Genomic DNA, 18,425 nt, shown 5'->3' with positions numbered 1-18,425 from the left:
ATAAACAGGCTGGGTAGAGGTGTTCTGTACTGTAGAACAGTTATAACTGGTTTGATCATAAACAGGCTGGGTAGAGGTGTTCTGTACTGTAGAACAGTTATAACTGGTTTGATCATAAACAGGCTGGGTAGAGGTGTTCTGTACTGTAGAACAGTTATAACTGGTTTGATCATTAACAGGCTGGGTAGAGGTGTTCTGTACTGTAGAACAGTTATAACTGGTTTGATCATTAACAGGCTGGGTAGAGGTGTTCTGTACTGTAGAACACAGTTATAACTGGTTTGATCATAAACAGGCTGGGTAGAGGTGTTCTGTACTGTAGAACAGTTATAACTGGTTTGATCATTAACAGGCTGGGTGGAGGTGTTCTGTACTGTAGAACATAGTTATAACTGGTTTGATCATAAACAGGCTGGGTAGAGGTGTTCTGTACTGTAGAACACAGTTATAACTGGTTTGATCATAAACAGGCTGGGTGGAGGTGTTCTGTACTGTAGAACAGTTATAACTGGTTTGATCATTAACAGGCTGGGTAGAGGTGTTCTGTACTGTAGAACAGTTATAACTGGTTTGATCATAAACAGGCTGGGTAGAGGTGTTCTGTACTGTAGAACAGTTATAACTGGTTTGATCATAAACAGGCTGGGTAGAGGTGTTCTGTACTGTAGAACAGTTATAACTGGTTTGATCATAAACAGGCTGGGTAGAGGTGTTCTGTACTGTAGAACAGTTATAACTGGTTTGATCATTAACAGGCTGGGTAGAGGTGTTCTGTACTGTAGAACAGTTATAACTGGTTTGATCATTAACAGGCTGGGTAGAGGTGTTCTGTACTGTAGAACAGTTATAACTGGTTTGATCATTAACAGGCTGGGTAGAGGTGTTCTGTACTGTAGAACACAGTTATAACTGGTTTGATCATTAACAAGCTGGGTAGAGGTGTTCTGTACTGTAGAACAGTTATAACTGGTTTGATCATAAACAGGCTGGGTAGAGGTGTTCTGTACTGTAGAACAGTTATAACTGGTTTGATCATAAACAGGCTGGGTAGAGGTGTTCTGTACTGTAGAACAGTTATAACTGGTTTGATCATAAACAGGCTGGGTAGAGGTGTTCTGTACTGTAGAACAGTTATAACTGGTTTGATCATTAACAGGCTGGGTAGAGGTGTTCTGTACTGTAGAACAGTTATAACTGGTTTGATCATAAACAGGCTGGGTGGAGGTGTTCTGTACTGTAGAACACAGTTATAACTGGTTTGATCATTAACAGGCTGGGTAGAGGTGTTCTGTACTGTAGAACAGTTATAACTGGTTTGATCATTAACAGGCTGGGTAGAGGTGTTCTGTACTGTAGAACAGTTATAACTGGTTTGATCATTAACAGGCTGGGTAGAGGTGTTCTGTACTGTAGAACAGTTATAACTGGTTTGATCATTAACAGGCTGGGTAGAGGTGTTCTGTACTGTAGAACAGTTATAACTGGTTTGATCATAAACAGGCTGGGTAGAGGTGTTCTGTACTGTAGAACAGTTATAACTGGTTTGATCATAAACAGGCTGGGTAGAGGTGTTCTGTACTGTAGAACAGTTATAACTGGTTTGATCATAAACAGGCTGGGTAGAGGTGTTCTGTACTGTAGAACACAGTTATAACTGGTTTGATCATTAACAGGCTGGGTGGAGGTGTTCTGTACTGTAGAACACAGTTATAACTGGTTTGATCATTAACAGGCTGGGTAGAGGTGTTCTGTACTGTAGAACAGTTATAACTGGTTTGATCATAAACAGGCTGGGTGGAGGTGTTCTGTACTGTAGAACAGTTATAACTGGTTTGATCATAAACAGGCTGGGTAGAGGTGTTCTGTACTGTAGAACACAGTTATAACTGGTTTGATCATAAACAGGCTGGGTAGAGGTGTTCTGTACTGTAGAACAGTTATAACTGGTTTGATCATAAACAGGCTGGGTAGAGGTGTTCTGTACTGTAGAACACAGTTATAACTGGTTTGATCATAAACAGGCTGGGTAGAGGTGTTCTGTACTGTAGAACAGTTATAACTGGTTTGATCATAAACAGGCTGGGTAGAGGTGTTCTGTACTGTAGAACACAGTTATAACTGGTTTGATCATAAACAGGCTGGGTAGAGGTGTTCTGTACTGTAGAACAGTTATAACTGGTTTGATCATAAACAGGCTGGGTAGAGGTGTTCTGTACTGTAGAACACAGTTATAACTGGTTTGATCATAAACAGGCTGGGTAGAGGTGTTCTGTACTGTAGAACAGTTATAACTGGTTTGATCATTAACAGGCTGGGTAGAGGTGTTCTGTACTGTAGAACAGTTATAACTGGTTTGATCATAAACAGGCTGGGTAGAGGTGTTCTGTACTGTAGAACAGTTATAACTGGTTTGATCATAAACAGGCTGGGTAGAGGTGTTCTGTACTGTAGAACACAGTTATAACTGGTTTGATCATAAACAGGCTGGGTAGAGGTGTTCTGTACTGTAGAACACAGTTATAACTGGTTTGATCATTAACAGGCTGGGTAGAGGTGTTCTGTACTGTAGAACAGTTATAACTGGTTTGATCATAAACAGGCTGGGTAGAGGTGTTCTGTACTGTAGAACAGTTATAACTGGTTTGATCATAAACAGGCTGGGTAGAGGTGTTCTGTACTGTAGAACAGTTATAACTGGTTTGATCATTAACAGGCTGGGTAGAGGTGTTCTGTACTGTAGAACAGTTATAACTGGTTTGATCATAAACAGGCTGGGTGGAGGTGTTCTGTACTGTAGAACAGTTATAACTGGTTTGATCATAAACAGGCTGGGTAGAGGTGTTCTGTACTGTAGAACAGTTATAACTGGTTTGATCATAAACAGGCTGGGTAGAGGTGTTCTGTACTGTAGAACAGTTATAACTGGTTTGATCATTAACAGGCTGGGTAGAGGTGTTCTGTACTGTAGAACAGTTATAACTGGTTTGATCATAAACAGGCTGGGTAGAGGTGTTCTGTACTGTAGAACAGTTATAACTGGTTTGATCATAAACAGGCTGGGTAGAGGTGTTCTGTACTGTAGAACACAGTTATAACTGGTTTGATCATAAACAGGCTGGGTAGAGGTGTTCTGTACTGTAGAACAGTTATAACTGGTTTGATCATAAACAGGCTGGGTAGAGGTGTTCTGTACTGTAGAACACAGTTATAACTGGTTTGATCATAAACAGGCTGGGTAGAGGTGTTCTGTACTGTAGAACAGTTATAACTGGTTTGATCATTAACAGGCTGGGTAGAGGTGTTCTGTACTGTAGAACATAGTTATAACTGGTTTGATCATTAACAGGCTGGGTAGAGGTGTTCTGTACTGTAGAACACAGTTATAACTGGTTTGATCATAAACAGGCTGGGTAGAGGTGTTCTGTACTGTAGAACATAGTTATAACTGGTTTGATCATAAACAGGCTGGGTAGAGGTGTTCTGTACTGTAGAACAGTTATAACTGGTTTGATCATAAACAGGCTGGGTAGAGGTGTTCTGTACTGTAGAACAGTTATAACTGGTTTGATCATAAACAGGCTGGGTAGAGGTGTTCTGTACTGTAGAACAGTTATAACTGGTTTGATCATAAACAGGCTGGGTAGAGGTGTTCTGTACTGTAGAACACAGTTATAACTGGTTTGATCATAAACAGGCTGGGTAGAGGTGTTCTGTACTGTAGAACACAGTTATAACTGGTTTGATCATAAACAGGCTGGGTGGAGGTGTTCTGTACTGTAGAACACAGTTATAACTGGTTTGATCATTAACAGGCTGGGTAGAGGTGTTCTGTACTGTAGAACACAGTTATAACTGGTTTGATCATAAACAGGCTGGGTAGAGGTGTTCTGTACTGTAGAACATGTTATAACTGGTTTGATCATTAACAGGCTGGGTAGAGGTGTTCTGTACTGTAGAACACAGTTATAACTGGTTTGATCATAAACAGGCTGGGTAGAGGTGTTCTGTACTGTAGAACAGTTATAACTGGTTTGATCATAAACAGGCTGGGTAGAGGTGTTCTGTACTGTAGAACAGTTATAACTGGTTTGATCATAAACAGGCTGGGTAGAGGTGTTCTGTACTGTAGAACAGTTATAACTGGTTTGATCATAAACAGGCTGGGTAGAGGTGTTCTGTACTGTAGAACAGTTATAACTGGTTTGATCATTAACAGGCTGGGTGGAGGTGTTCTGTACTGTAGAACAGTTATAACTGGTTTGATCATTAACAGGCTGGGTAGAGGTGTTCTGTACTGTAGAACAGTTATAACTGGTTTGATCATAAACAGGCTGGGTAGAGGTGTTCTGTACTGTAGAACATAGTTATAACTGGTTTGATCATTAACAGGCTGGGTAGAGGTGTTCTGTACTGTAGAACAGTTATAACTGGTTTGATCATAAACAGGCTGGGTAGAGGTGTTCTGTACTGTAGAACAGTTATAACTGGTTTGATCATAAACAGGCTGGGTAGAGGTGTTCTGTACTGTAGAACAGTTATAACTGGTTTGATCATTAACAGGCTGGGTAGAGGTGTTCTGTACTGTAGAACACAGTTATAACTGGTTTGATCATTAACAGGCTGGGTAGAGGTGTTCTGTACTGTAGAACAGTTATAACTGGTTTGATCATAAACAGGCTGGGTAGAGGTGTTCTGTACTGTAGAACAGTTATAACTGGTTTGATCATTAACAGGCTGGGTAGAGGTGTTCTGTACTGTAGAACAGTTATAACTGGTTTGATCATAAACAGGCTGGGTAGAGGTGTTCTGTACTGTAGAACAGTTATAACTGGTTTGATCATTAACAGGCTGGGTAGAGGTGTTCTGTACTGTAGAACAGTTATAACTGGTTTGATCATTAACAGGCTGGGTAGAGGTGTTCTGTACTGTAGAACAGTTATAACTGGTTTGATCATTAACAGGCTGGGTAGAGGTGTTCTGTACTGTAGAACAGTTATAACTGGTTTGATCATAAACAGGCTGGGTGGAGGTGTTCTGTACTGTAGAACAGTTATAACTGGTTTGATCATAAACAGGCTGGGTAGAGGTGTTCTGTACTGTAGAACACAGTTATAACTGGTTTGATCATTAACAGGCTGGGTAGAGGTGTTCTGTACTGTAGAACACAGTTATAACTGGTTTGATCATTAACAGGCTGGGTAGAGGTGTTCTGTACTGTAGAACACAGTTATAACTGGTTTGATCATAAACAGGCTGGGTAGAGGTGTTCTGTACTGTAGAACAGTTATAACTGGTTTGATCATAAACAGGCTGGGTAGAGGTGTTCTGTACTGTAGAACACAGTTATAACTGGTTTGATCATAAACAGGCTGGGTAGAGGTGTTCTGTACTGTAGAACAGTTATAACTGGTTTGATCATTAACAGGCTGGGTAGAGGTGTTCTGTACTGTAGAACAGTTATAACTGGTTTGATCATAAACAGGCTGGGTAGAGGTGTTCTGTACTGTAGAACAGTTATAACTGGTTTGATCATAAACAGGCTGGGTAGAGGTGTTCTGTACTGTAGAACAGTTATAACTGGTTTGATCATTAACAGGCTGGGTAGAGGTGTTCTGTACTGTAGAACATAGTTATAACTGGTTTGATCATAAACAGGCTGGGTAGAGGTGTTCTGTACTGTAGAACAGTTATAACTGGTTTGATCATTAACAGGCTGCGTAGAGGTGTTCTGTACTGTAGAACAGTTATAACTGGTTTGATCATTAACAGGCTGGGTAGAGGTGTTCTGTACTGTAGAACAGTTATATCAACACTAAGGGATCCATTGCTACTAAGTAGTGTGATGTGTGATGTGTGTGTGTGTGTGTGTGTGTGTGTGTGTGTGTGTGTGTGTGTGTGTGTGTGTGTGTGTGTGTGTGTGATGTGTGTGTGTGTGTGTGTGTGTGTGTGTGTGTGTGTGTGTGTGTGTGTGATGTGTGTGTGTGTGTGATGTGTGTATGTACACGTGTTCCAACATGACTCACTGGGCAATGACGTCAATTCAACATCTATTCCACGTTGCTTCAACGTCATTTGGAAATGACATTGTAATGACGTGATGAGGTGGAAACGACATTGATTCAAACAGTGTGTGGGGGAGTGAGTGAGGGTCACAGTGACCCTGCATCTGACCCTAACAGGTTATGGAGTGTGAGTCAGAATGTCTACAACGTGTGAATGTGAAACACTGAGAGCATCGGCTAGCAGGGAGGAGGTGAGAAAAGTCTCCTGCACTGAAACATATCCATCCTCCACGGGAGATCACTGCTCACTGCATAGTGGAGGAAACGAGAGGGGTTATTCTAGTATTCTATTCTATTCTATTATTCTATTCTATTCTATTATTCTATTATAATATTATTCTATTCTTTTATTCTATTAATATATTATATTATTCTATTATTCTATTCTATTATTCTATTCTATTATTATATTCTATTAATTATTATATTATTATATTATATTATTATATTATTATATTAATATATTCTATTATTATATTCTATCATTCTATTATATTGTTCTATTTTATTGTTCTATTATATTCCTCTATTCTTCTATTATGTTCTTCTATTCTTCTATTCTATTACTCTATTCTTCTATTCTATTCTTCTATTATATTCTTCTATTCTATTATTCTATTATTCTATTATTCTATTCTATTCTGCTATTCTATTCTTCTATTCTATTCTTTTATTCTATTTTTCTATTATATTATTCTATTCTTCTATTCTATTATTCTATTCTTCTACTCTATAATTCTATTATTCTATTTGATTATATTACCTGGAGACCCTGTTCATGGGTTGCATGTTTCGTCACAATTTTGTTTTGAACCTTTGTTGTAGGACTGATGCTCCACATAGTCTCTGGCTGCTGATGAAGACGTAGTCTAAAGTACATTACCGTGGCTTGGAAACAGCATGACATTTCAAAAGGAGGAAAATAATGAGCAGGACAAGCCTTTGTCATCATTGTAATGTCGCCAGATTGACTTTAGAAACAGCATAACTTGTGCTAGCTAGCTAAGATTGAGGGAGCGCACCGACATTTTTACGAGCTAGCGTTAGCTAGCAACACATTGCTAGATCATGACAACATTGCCATCTCTCTAAAGTAAACTTGACCACTTCATAATGATGTTGTCGCCTACTAATTATTTGTCTACTTCAGCAATGTCATCGTATTTCCAGGCCACTGTAGGGCGCATCTGACCAAACAGTAATAAGCCACCGTTCAGAAAGACTTGGCATTAAGCATCAGACAGACATCAATAGGCTGGGGCATCTGAAGAATGCTGATAACCATGGCAACGCGTGACCGAGTGATGGAGGTGCAGCCTATGAATAGAGCAACAGACTGTTACCTCTCCTACCCCTCCTGTCTCTCCTAACCCTCCTAACCCTCCTAACCCTCCTATCCCCTAGAGACCCTACAGAGCAGCATCAGACTGTTACCTCTCCTAACCCTCCTAACCCTCCTAACCCTCCTATCCCCTAGAGACCCTACAGAGCAGCATCAGACTGTTACCTCTCCTAACCCTCCTAACCCTCCTAACCCTCCTAACCCTCCTAACCCTCCTAACCCTCCTATCACCTAGAGACCCTACAGAGCAGCACCAGACTGTTACCTCTCCTAACCCTCCTATCTACAGGAAATCACGGAGTATAAATAGAAAACCAGCCACGTCACGGACACCGACGTCTTGATTCCAGACAAACTAAACACCTTCTTTGCCAGCTTGAGGATAATATGGTGTCACCGGCGCGGCCCGCTACCAAGGACTGCAGGCCCCCCCCTCCTTCTCCGTGGCCGATGTGAGTAAGACATTTAAGCGTGTTAACCCTCGCAAGGCTGCTGGCCCAGATGGTATCCCTAGCCACGTCCTCAGAGCATGCGCAGACCAGCAGGCTGGTGTGTTTACAGATATATTCAATCTCTCCCTATCCCAGTCTGCTGTCCCCACATGGTTCAAGATGGCCACTGTTGTTCCTGTACCCAAGAAGGCAAAGGTAACTGAACAAAATGACTATCGCCCCGTAGCACTCACTTCTGTCATCATGAAGTGCTTTGAGAGACTAGTCAAGGATCATATCACCTCTACCTTACTTGTCACCCTAGACCCACTCCAATTTGCATACCGCCCCAATAAGTCCACAGACGATGCAATCGCCATCACACTGCACACCACCCTATCCCATCTGGACAAGAGGAATACCTATGACGAATGCTGTTCATTGACTACATCTAAGCATTCAACACCATAGTACCCTCAAAGCTCATCATTAAGCTTGAGGCCCTGTGTCTCAACCCCACCCTGTGCAACTGTGTCCTGGACTTCCTGACGGGCTGCCCCCAGGTGGTGAAGGTAGGAAAAAACATCTACACTTCGCTGATCCTCAACACTGGGGCCCCACAAGGGTGCGTGCTCAGCCCTCTCCTGTACTCCCTGTTCACCCACGACTGCGTGGCCATGCACGCCTCCAACTCAATAATCACGTTTGCAGACAACAAAACAGTAGTAGGCTTGATCACCAACAACGATGTGACAGCCTATAGGGAGGAGGTGAGGGCACTCGGAGTGTGGTGTCAGGAAAATAACCTCACACTCAACATCAACAAAACAAAGGAGATTATCGTGGACTTCAAGAAACAGCAGAGGGAGCACCCCCCTATCCACATTGAAGGGACAGTAGTGGAGAAGGTGGAAAGTTTTAAGTTCCTCGACATATACATCACAGACAAACTGAAATTACCCACCCACACAGACAGTGTGGTGAAGAAGGCAAAACAGCACCTCTTCAACCTCAGGAGGCTGAAGAAATTTGGCCTGTCACCTAAAACCCTCACAAACTTTTACAGATGCACAATTGAGAGCATCCTGTCGGGCTGTATCACCGCCTGGTACGGCAACTGCTCCACCCACAACCGTAGGGGCTCTCCAGAGGGTGGTGCAGTCTGCACAACGCATCACCAGGGGCAAACTACCTGCCCTCCATGACACCTATAGCACCCAATGTCACAGGAAGGCCAAAAAGATCATCAAGGACAACAACCACCCGAGCCACTGCCTGTTCACCTCTCGCTACCATCCAGAAGGCGAGGTCAGTACAGGTGCATCAAAGCTGGGTTCGAGAGACTGAAAAACAGCTTCTATCTCAAGGCCATCAAGCCATCACTAATACAGAGAGAATGCTGCTTACACACAGACTTGATATCATTGGCCACTTAAATAAATAGATCACTAGTCACTTTAATAATTAGATCACCAGTCACTTTAATAATGTTAACATATCTTGCATTACTCATCTCATATGTATATACTGTACCTTATACCATCTATTGCACCTTGCCTATGCCGCTCGGTCCTTGCTCATCGATATATTTATACAGTGGGGGAAAAAAGTATTTGATCCCCTGTTGATTTTGTACGTTTGCCCACTTACAAAGAAATGATCAGTCTATAATTTTAATGGTAGGTTTATTTGAACAGTGAGAGACAGAATAACAACAAAAAATCCAGAAAAACGCATGTCAAAAATGTTATAAAATGATTTGCATTTTAATGAGGGAAATAAATATTTGACCGCTCTGCAAAACATGACTTAGTACTTGGTGGCAAAACCCTTGTTGGAAATCACAGAGGTCAGACGTTTCTTGTAGTTGGCCACCAGGTTTGCACACATCTCAGGAGGGATTTTGTCCCACCCCTCATTGCAGATCTTCTCCAAGTCAATAAGGTTTAGAGACTGACATTTGGCAACTCGAGCCTTCAGCTCCCTCCACAGATTTTCTATGGGATTAAGGTCTGGAGACTGGCTAGGCCACTCCAGGACCTTAATGGGCTTCTTCTTGAGCCACTCCTTTGTTGCCTTGGCCATGTGTTTGGGGTCATTGTCATGCTAGAATACCCATCCACGACCCATTTTCAATGCCCTGGCTGAGGGAAGGAGGTTCTCACCCAAGATTTGACAGTACATGGCCCCGTCAAATGATGCGGTGAAGTTGTCCTGTCCCCTTAGCAGAAAAACACCCCCAAAGCATAATGTTCCCACCTCCATGTTTGACGGTGGAGATGGTGTTCTTGGGGTCATAGGCAGCATTCCTCCTCCTCCAAACACGGCGAGTTGAGTTGATGCCAAAGAGCTCCATTTTGGTCTCATCTGACCACAACACTTTCAACCAGTTGTCCTCTGAATCATTCAGATGTTCATTGGCAAACTTCAGACGGGCATGTATATGTATTCTTGAGCAGGGGGACCTTGCGGGCGCTGCAGGATTTCAGTCCTTCACGGCGTAGTGTGTTACCAATTGTTTTCTTGGTGACTATGGTCCCAGCTGCCTTGAGATCATTGACAAGATCCTCCCGTGTAGTTCTGGGCTGATTCCTCACCGTTCTCATGATCATTGCAACTCCACGAGGTGAGATCTTGCATGGAGCCCCAGGCCGAGGGATATTGACAGTTATTTTGTGTTTCTTCCATTTGCGAATAATCGCACCAAATGTTGTCACCTTCTCACCAAGCTGCTTGGCGATGGTCTTGTAGCCCATTCCAGCCTTGTGTAGGTCTACAATCTTGTCCCTGACATCCTTGGAGAGCTCTTTGGTCTTGGCCATGGTGGAGAGTTTGGAATCTGATTGATTGATTGCTTCTGTCGACAGGTGTCTTTTATACAGGTAACAAGCTGCGGTTAGGAGCACTCCCTTTAAGAGTGTGCTCCTAATCTCAGCTCGTTACCTGTATAAAAGACACCTGGGAGCCAGAAATCTTTCTGATTGAGAGGGGGTCAAATACTTATTTCCCTCATTAAAATGCAAATCAATTTATAACATTTTTGACATGCGTTTTTTTCGATATTTTTGTTGTTCTGTCTCTCACTGTTAAAATAAACCTACCATTAAAATTATAGACTGATCATTTCTTTGTCAGTGGGCAAACATACAAAATCAGCAGGGGATCAAATACTTTTCCCCCCCACTGTATGTACATATTCTTATTCCATCCCTTTAGATTGGTGTGTATTAGGTATTTGTTGTGGAATTGTTAGATTACTTGTTAGAGTTCAGGATAGGAGTAAACTGCTGTATAGAAGAACACAGGGTCAGTATAGGAGTAAACTGCTGTTAGAAAAACACAGGTTCAGGATAGGAGTAAACTGCTGTACAGAAGAACACAGGTTCAGTATAGGAGTAAACTGCTGTACAGAAGAACACAGGGTCAGGATATGATTAAACTGCTGTACAGAAGAACACAGGGTCAGTATAGAAGTAAACTGCTGTACAGAAGAACACAGGGTCAGTATAGGAGTAAACTGCTGTATAGAAGAACACAGGTTCAGTATAGGAGTAGCTCAGACTAGTTGACTCCTCCATAGCAGGATGCCAGGATTGTCAGTTTGGATTCATTATGTGTCTGAAAAAGTGAATCCCATAAGATTAGAGAGCTCATTTCTGGTTGAATAACTAACACAGTGCCACGGGGCCCTTCGTCTCCCATCACTCCTCTGGAGTGGCGTGATAAGCACCCCTCTCTCTCACCGAGGAGGATTTGGTTATTTTAGGTTGCGGCATTGCGTTCCAGCGCCTCCTCCACTTTCCTCTTCCTGTCCTCTCTGTGATCTTATTATTAATTCTAATACACTTCCTCTCACTCACTCGTCTCCTACGGATCAAATCATTTCAAACTTCACAGCCAGCGAGCTGCTGACTTAACAGACGTCTCTCTCACTCACCACAAAGCACAGGATACAGCTTATCTGATGGCTTCAATATATACCCCATGTGGAGGTTATATTTAGTACGCTCTTAAATACAGCGTGAGTGTCATGTTTTAGCTGTTAAATGTACTAAAATGGGAATACAATTTTAATCTGAACCTTTCAAATGGTACCACAAAGATGATTGGAGGTCCACACATCAGAGAATGTTAACTTGAATGGGAATATCTGTTGTTTTAAATTATACTGTCAGTCCTCCATAGAAAACCTATTGAAATCATAGAAATACAGATAATAGAATAGACGTGACCTTTTAAGTTGACATTTGACGGTGGGTGGACAGGCGGTGGTAGCAATCTTTGTGGTAGTAATTACAAGTAAAAATGTTAATTAAATGTAAATGTCAATAGTGTACCAGCTAAATTGCAGAGGCCTGAAGGGATAGGTCCATTCTATTAATTATATTTCTACGATTGAAATGACCTGCTCCCTGTATTCAAGAGCATGTCGTGTCTGAACCGATCTCGGGCACAAAAACATATGCGAATATGACAGAAAATCATAATTTTTATATAATTGATGTTTTTAGACAATTGAGGTTAAAGGTTTAAAAATGAAAATGTGTATACTTTTTTAAAGGTATAATAAAATAGTTTAACAACACTGTTTGTTAGCTTTTAAATGATATCAAACTCAACCGTTTATCTTTGCCAGCGATGCTATGGTGGTGTATGCAAAATGGGTCAACTGGAACACCTTGATCTCCTGAATGGTTTAACATCCAGGTCCAAAAAGGCACATTCTGACCACTTTTCCACCGGGAAAACATGTATGGATGGTTTAGTTTAAATCAAAAGGGATGCTGTCAAAAAGGGTTTGAATTCAAAATGGATTTAGCCCGACAGCCAATATATAGGCTACAGAATAGCTAGACAAGCCAGCCAGAACTAAAACATCTATATTGACAAGAAAGCCACCCAGAACTAAAACATCTATATTGACAAGAAAGCCACCCAGAACTAAAACATCTATATTGACAAGAAAGCCACCCAGAACTAAAACATCTATATTGACAAGAAAGCCACCCAGAACTAAAACATCTATATTGACAAGAAAGCCAGTCACATCCACACAGTACTACTAGAGTGACAAGACAACCAAATCCATACATGATTAAACTATAGAAGAGCTATAGTGACCTATACAGGTTAGCTGTTCATGATTTGTATGTTTCATCACAATATTGTTTTGAACGTTCGTTTTGGACTGATGCCCGACTGAGCGTTCTACTCAATGCATCGTCAATGAGCGCTGATGAAGATTTCATCAAAACTGCATTACAGTGGCTTGGAAATACAATGACTTTTAAAATGAGGCAAATAATTAGAAGGAAAACCTTTTGTCATCACTTTGATGTCACCAGATTTATTATAGATGCAGTATAAGGTTAGCTAATTAGCTAAAATTGAGGGGAGGCCACCGGATTTTAGCTAGCTAACGCTAGCATTACTAGCTATTTTTGACGAACTTTGCAAGCTAATGACAACATTACCATGTCTAAAGTAAATTTGATGACATAATAACGCTGGCAAAGTTGTTTCCTACTAAATAATTCACTCTTTCACCAATGTCATCGTATTTCCAGGCACTATAGTGTAATTTAGACACAACAGTAGTTAGCCTCCGTCCAGAATGACTGGGTTTAGGCCACCACTATGGCGCCACCGGTAGAGGACGACTTGAGAACTTTCATAACAACGTAACATGACAACGGCATGACGTGACCCCGTGATGGACGTACGACCTATGCGTCAGGACAAGCAACCAGACAGATATACATTTAGAACAGCTAAACTGACAGCTAAACTGACAGCTAGTGTATAGGAACATGAGACAATCAGCTCTATACAGTACAGTTAGTGACACAAGCCAGTTAGATCTATAGACACAGAACAGCAACAGTGAAAAGCCAGACAGATCTACATGTCTATGTCTATGCAAACCATTCTCCACCACAATCCATTTTCTGGTTACCTTCGTCGTCGCTTTTGTAGCAGGAATCTGCAATATGAGAATTCTTCATTGCAATATTTCTATGGAGTTTAACATTCGTACATTCATCCTAATATTGGTATTGATTTTTATTGTACAATGATTGTCCCTGATACCTCTACTGTTTGAATCATAAGTCATATACACTGTATGATGTGGTTGCCTGGTGGACAGAGAGTATGAAGTCATTTACATGAATAAAGAGGCTACTGTTTCCGTCTCCATCTCCAGACAATTCATTGTAGCATATATATATATATATATATATATATATATATATATATATCCTTTGTATATCACTGTTCAAGTTTCTCTGTCCACACCTCAGCAATCATCAATATAGCATGTACATGTTAAACAGTAGGCTATATACTTCACAGTGTAACAGTATAGACTAGCTAGGCTATATGTTTAACAGTGTAACAGTGTAGACTTGCTAGGCTATATGTTTAACAGTGTAACAGTATAGACTAGCTAGGCTATATGTTTAACAGTGTAACAGTATAGACTAGCTAGGCTATATGTTTAACAGTGTAGACTAGCTAGGCTATATACTTCACAGTGTAACAGTGTAGACTAGCTAGGCTATATGTTTAACAGTGTAACAGTATAGACTACACACACACACACACACACACACACACACACACACACACACACACACACACACACACACACACACACACACACACACACACACACACACACACAACACACTGGTAATAATAGACACTAATGTTCTTACCTGGTGTGAGAGAGACAGAATCATCAGAGACAGCAACAGGAGAAACATGGAACAGAGAGAGAGACAGAAAACACCTTGTTAGCGACAGTGACTGACAGGTCTGGATCTTTCTGATCTGTCAGTGATTGGCTGTATACAACACAAGGGAATAGTGAACCTTAAAAAGAACGGAAACAGTGTAATGTATTGTAGTGCCCCTGGCAATAGGAATGTTATGTACTTGTATATTATGCTTGTATTGTATGTGCAAGCTTGAACGAGAGGTATTCACAATGCAACACACAGTACATGTGAGAGACAGGGAAGGTAAAAAATAGTGTGTGTGTGCGTTCGTGTTATTGTGTGTGTGTGTGTGTGTGTGTGTGTGTGTGTGTGTGTGTGTGTGTGTGTGTGTGTGTGTGTGTGTGTGTGTGTGTATACGCGTTACTCGCAATGTGAGTCCGCAACAGTCCTCAACACCCAATAATGGAGACCTTTCTGTCAGAGGGATTTGATTGGTCAAGGCTAATAGTTTTCCGTCACTTCAGTTCAACACACTGGAAATCAAGCCCTTAAATGGTGCTAGAAATATATCTGGAAAACTTCAATCTTTTAAAAGGTCTTTCCACACCAGTGGCTCTGATGCCTCAGGCAAAGACAGGGAGGGAGGGAGGGAGGGAGGGAGGGAGGGAGGGAGGGAGGGAGGGAGGGAGGGAGATATAGAGAGACGGATGGAGGGACGGAGGGAGGGACAGGGAAAGAGAGAGGGAGGGTGTGCAGATAGAGAGACAAAGCGAGAGAAAGAGAGAGAGAGAGACAGAGAGAGAGAGAGAGAGAGAGAGAGAGAGAGAGAGGAGACAAGCAGATAATTTCTCTGTTACATTTTGTATCATCAGTAGCGTCAACAGCGATAACAAATCAACAGTGGCACGCGTGCAGAGAAAATCAATTATCTGTGGGGCACAGGAAGCAGCGCTTCAACAAAAGTCTCTTAACTTCGCGACACCGTAGACTCTCATCACAGCTTGCCACAACAACAAGAGCTTGTCTGATAGGTTGAGGGAATTATGATGATCGTGTGGAGACTGGCTTGAGGGTCAAATGGGTAAGCATTGTTTGTGACTATTCCATTGGCGCGTTTGACACATATTGAAAGACCAACTGCTTGAACCCAGGTTGATGCCCATAGACCTGACCTGCCAGCTTATATTACACTGACTGCTAAGCCAGGATAGTAACAGAGAATAACAGAGATAATAACATACCACTGACTCCTAACCCAGACTAGTAACAGAGAATAACAGAGATAATAACATACCACTGACTCCTAACCCAGACTAGTAACAGAGAATAACAGAGATAATAACATACCACTGACTCCTAACCCAGACTAGTAACAGAGAATAACAGAGATAATAACATACCACTGACTCCTAACCCAGACTAGTAACAGAGAATAACAGAGATAATAACATACCACTGACTCCTAACCCAGACTAGTAACAGAGAATAACAGAGATAATAACATACCACTGACTCCTAATCCAGACTAGTAACAGAGAATAACAGAGATAATAACATACCACTGACTCCTAACCCAGGCTAGTAACAGAGAATAACAGAGATAATAACATACCACTGACTCCTAACCCAGGCTAGTAACAGAGAATAACAGAGATAATAACATACCACTGACTCCTAACCCAGACTAGTAACAGAGAATAACAGAGATAATAACATACCATTGACTCCTAACCCAGACTAGTAACAGAGATAATAACATACCACTGACTCCTAATCCAGACTAGTAACAGAGAATAACAGAGATAATAACATACCACTGACTCCTAACCCAGGCTAGTAACAGAGAATAACAGAGATAATAACATACCACTGACTCCTAATCCAGACTAGTAACAGAGAATAACAGAGATAATAACATACCACTGACTCCTAACCCAGGCTAGTAACAGAGAATAACAGAGATAATAACATACCACTGACTCCTAACCCAGACTAGTAACAGAGAATAACAGAGATAATAACATACCACTGACTCCTAACCCAGACTAGTAACAGAGAATAACAGAGATAATAACATACCACTGACTCCTAACCCAGACTAGTAACAGAGAATAACAGAGATAATAACATACCACTGACTCCTAACCCAGACTAGTAACAGAGAATAACAGAGATAATAACATACCACTGACTCCTAACCCAGACTAGTAACAGAGAATAACAGAGATAATAACATACCACTGACTCCTAACCCAGACTAGTAACAGAGAATAACAGAGATAATAACATACCACTGACTCCTAACCCAGACTAGTAACAGAGAATAACAGAGATAATAACATACCACTGACTCCTAACCCAGACTAGTAACAGAGAATAACAGAGATAATAACATACCACTGACTCCTAACCCAGACTAGTAACAGAGAATAACAGAGATAATAACATACCACTGACTGCTAACCCAGGCTAGTAACAGAGAATAACAGAGATAATAACATACCACTGACTCCTAACCCAGACTAGTAACAGAGAATAACAGAGATAATAACATACCACTGACTCCTAACCCAGGCTAGTAACAGAGAATAACAGAGATAATAACATACCACTGACTCCTAACCCAGGCTAGTAACAGAGAATAGCAGAGATAATAACATACCACTGACTCCTAACCCAGACTAGTAACAGAGAATAACAGAGATAATAACATACCACTGACTCCTAACCCAGACTAGTAACAGAGAATAACAGAGATAATAACATACCACTGACTCCTAATCCAGACTAGTAACAGAGAATAACAGAGATAATAACATACCACTGACTCCTAATCCAGACTAGTAACAGAGAATAACAGAGATAATAACATACCACTGACTGCTAACCCAGACTAGTAACAGAGAATAACAGAGATAATAACATACCACTGACTCCTAACCCAGACTAGTAACAGAGAATAACAGAGATAATAACATACCACTGACTCCTAATCCAGACTAGTAAAAGAGAATAACAGAGATAATAACATACCACTGACTCCTAACCCAGGCTAGTAACAGAGAATAACAGAGATAATAACATACCACTGACTCCTAACCCAGACTAGTAACAGAGAATAACAGAGATAATAACATACCACTGACTCCTAACCCAGACTAGTAACAGAGAATAACAGAGATAATAACATACCACTGACTCCTAACCCAGACTAGTAACAGAGAATAACAGAGATAATAACATACCACTGACTCCTAATCCAGACTAGTAACAGAGAATAACAGAGATAATAACATACCACTGACTCCTAACCCAGACTAGTAACAGAGAATAACAGAGATAATAACATACCACTGACTCCTAACCCAGACTAGTAACAGAGAATAACAGAGATAATAACATACCACTGACTCCTAACCCAGACTAGTAACAGAGAATAACAGAGATAATAACATACCACTGACTCCTAACCCAGGCTAGTAACAGAGAATAACAGAGATAATAACATACCACTGACTCCTAACCCAGACTAGTAACAGAGAATAACAGAGATAATAACATACCACTGACTCCTAACCCAGACTAGTAACAGAGAATAACAGAGATAATAACATACCACTGACTCCTAACCCAGACTAGTAACAGAGAATAACAGAGATAATAACATACCACTGACTCCTAACCCAGGCTAGTAACAGAGAATAACAGAGATAATAACATACCACTGACTCCTAACCCAGACTAGTAACAGAGAATAACAGAGATAATAACATACCACTGACTCCTAACCCAGGCTAGTAACAGAGAATAACAGAGATAATAACATACCACTGACTCCTAATCCAGACTAGTAACAGAGAATAACAGA

General features: G+C 41.1%; 1 protein-coding gene across 1 annotated transcript in view; it reads right to left on the bottom strand.

The window, feature by feature from the left end:
* Window positions 1–18,425, bottom strand: part of LOC106597163 (glutamate receptor-interacting protein 1) — a 428,473-nt gene that overhangs the window by 297,906 nt on the left and 112,142 nt on the right. The window contains exon 2 of the mRNA XM_045698664.1: window positions 13,792–13,818. Coding sequence (XP_045554620.1) covers window positions 13,792–13,818 — 27 coding nt within the window. The remainder of the gene's footprint in view (window positions 1–13,791; window positions 13,819–18,425) is intronic.

This window comes from Salmo salar, chromosome ssa17 (assembly GCF_905237065.1).
Source record: "Salmo salar chromosome ssa17, Ssal_v3.1, whole genome shotgun sequence".
Classification (NCBI taxonomy): Eukaryota; Metazoa; Chordata; class Actinopteri; order Salmoniformes; family Salmonidae; genus Salmo; species Salmo salar.
Note: the sequence above shows the minus strand (reverse complement) of the source record. Positions and strands in the feature narration are given on the sequence as shown.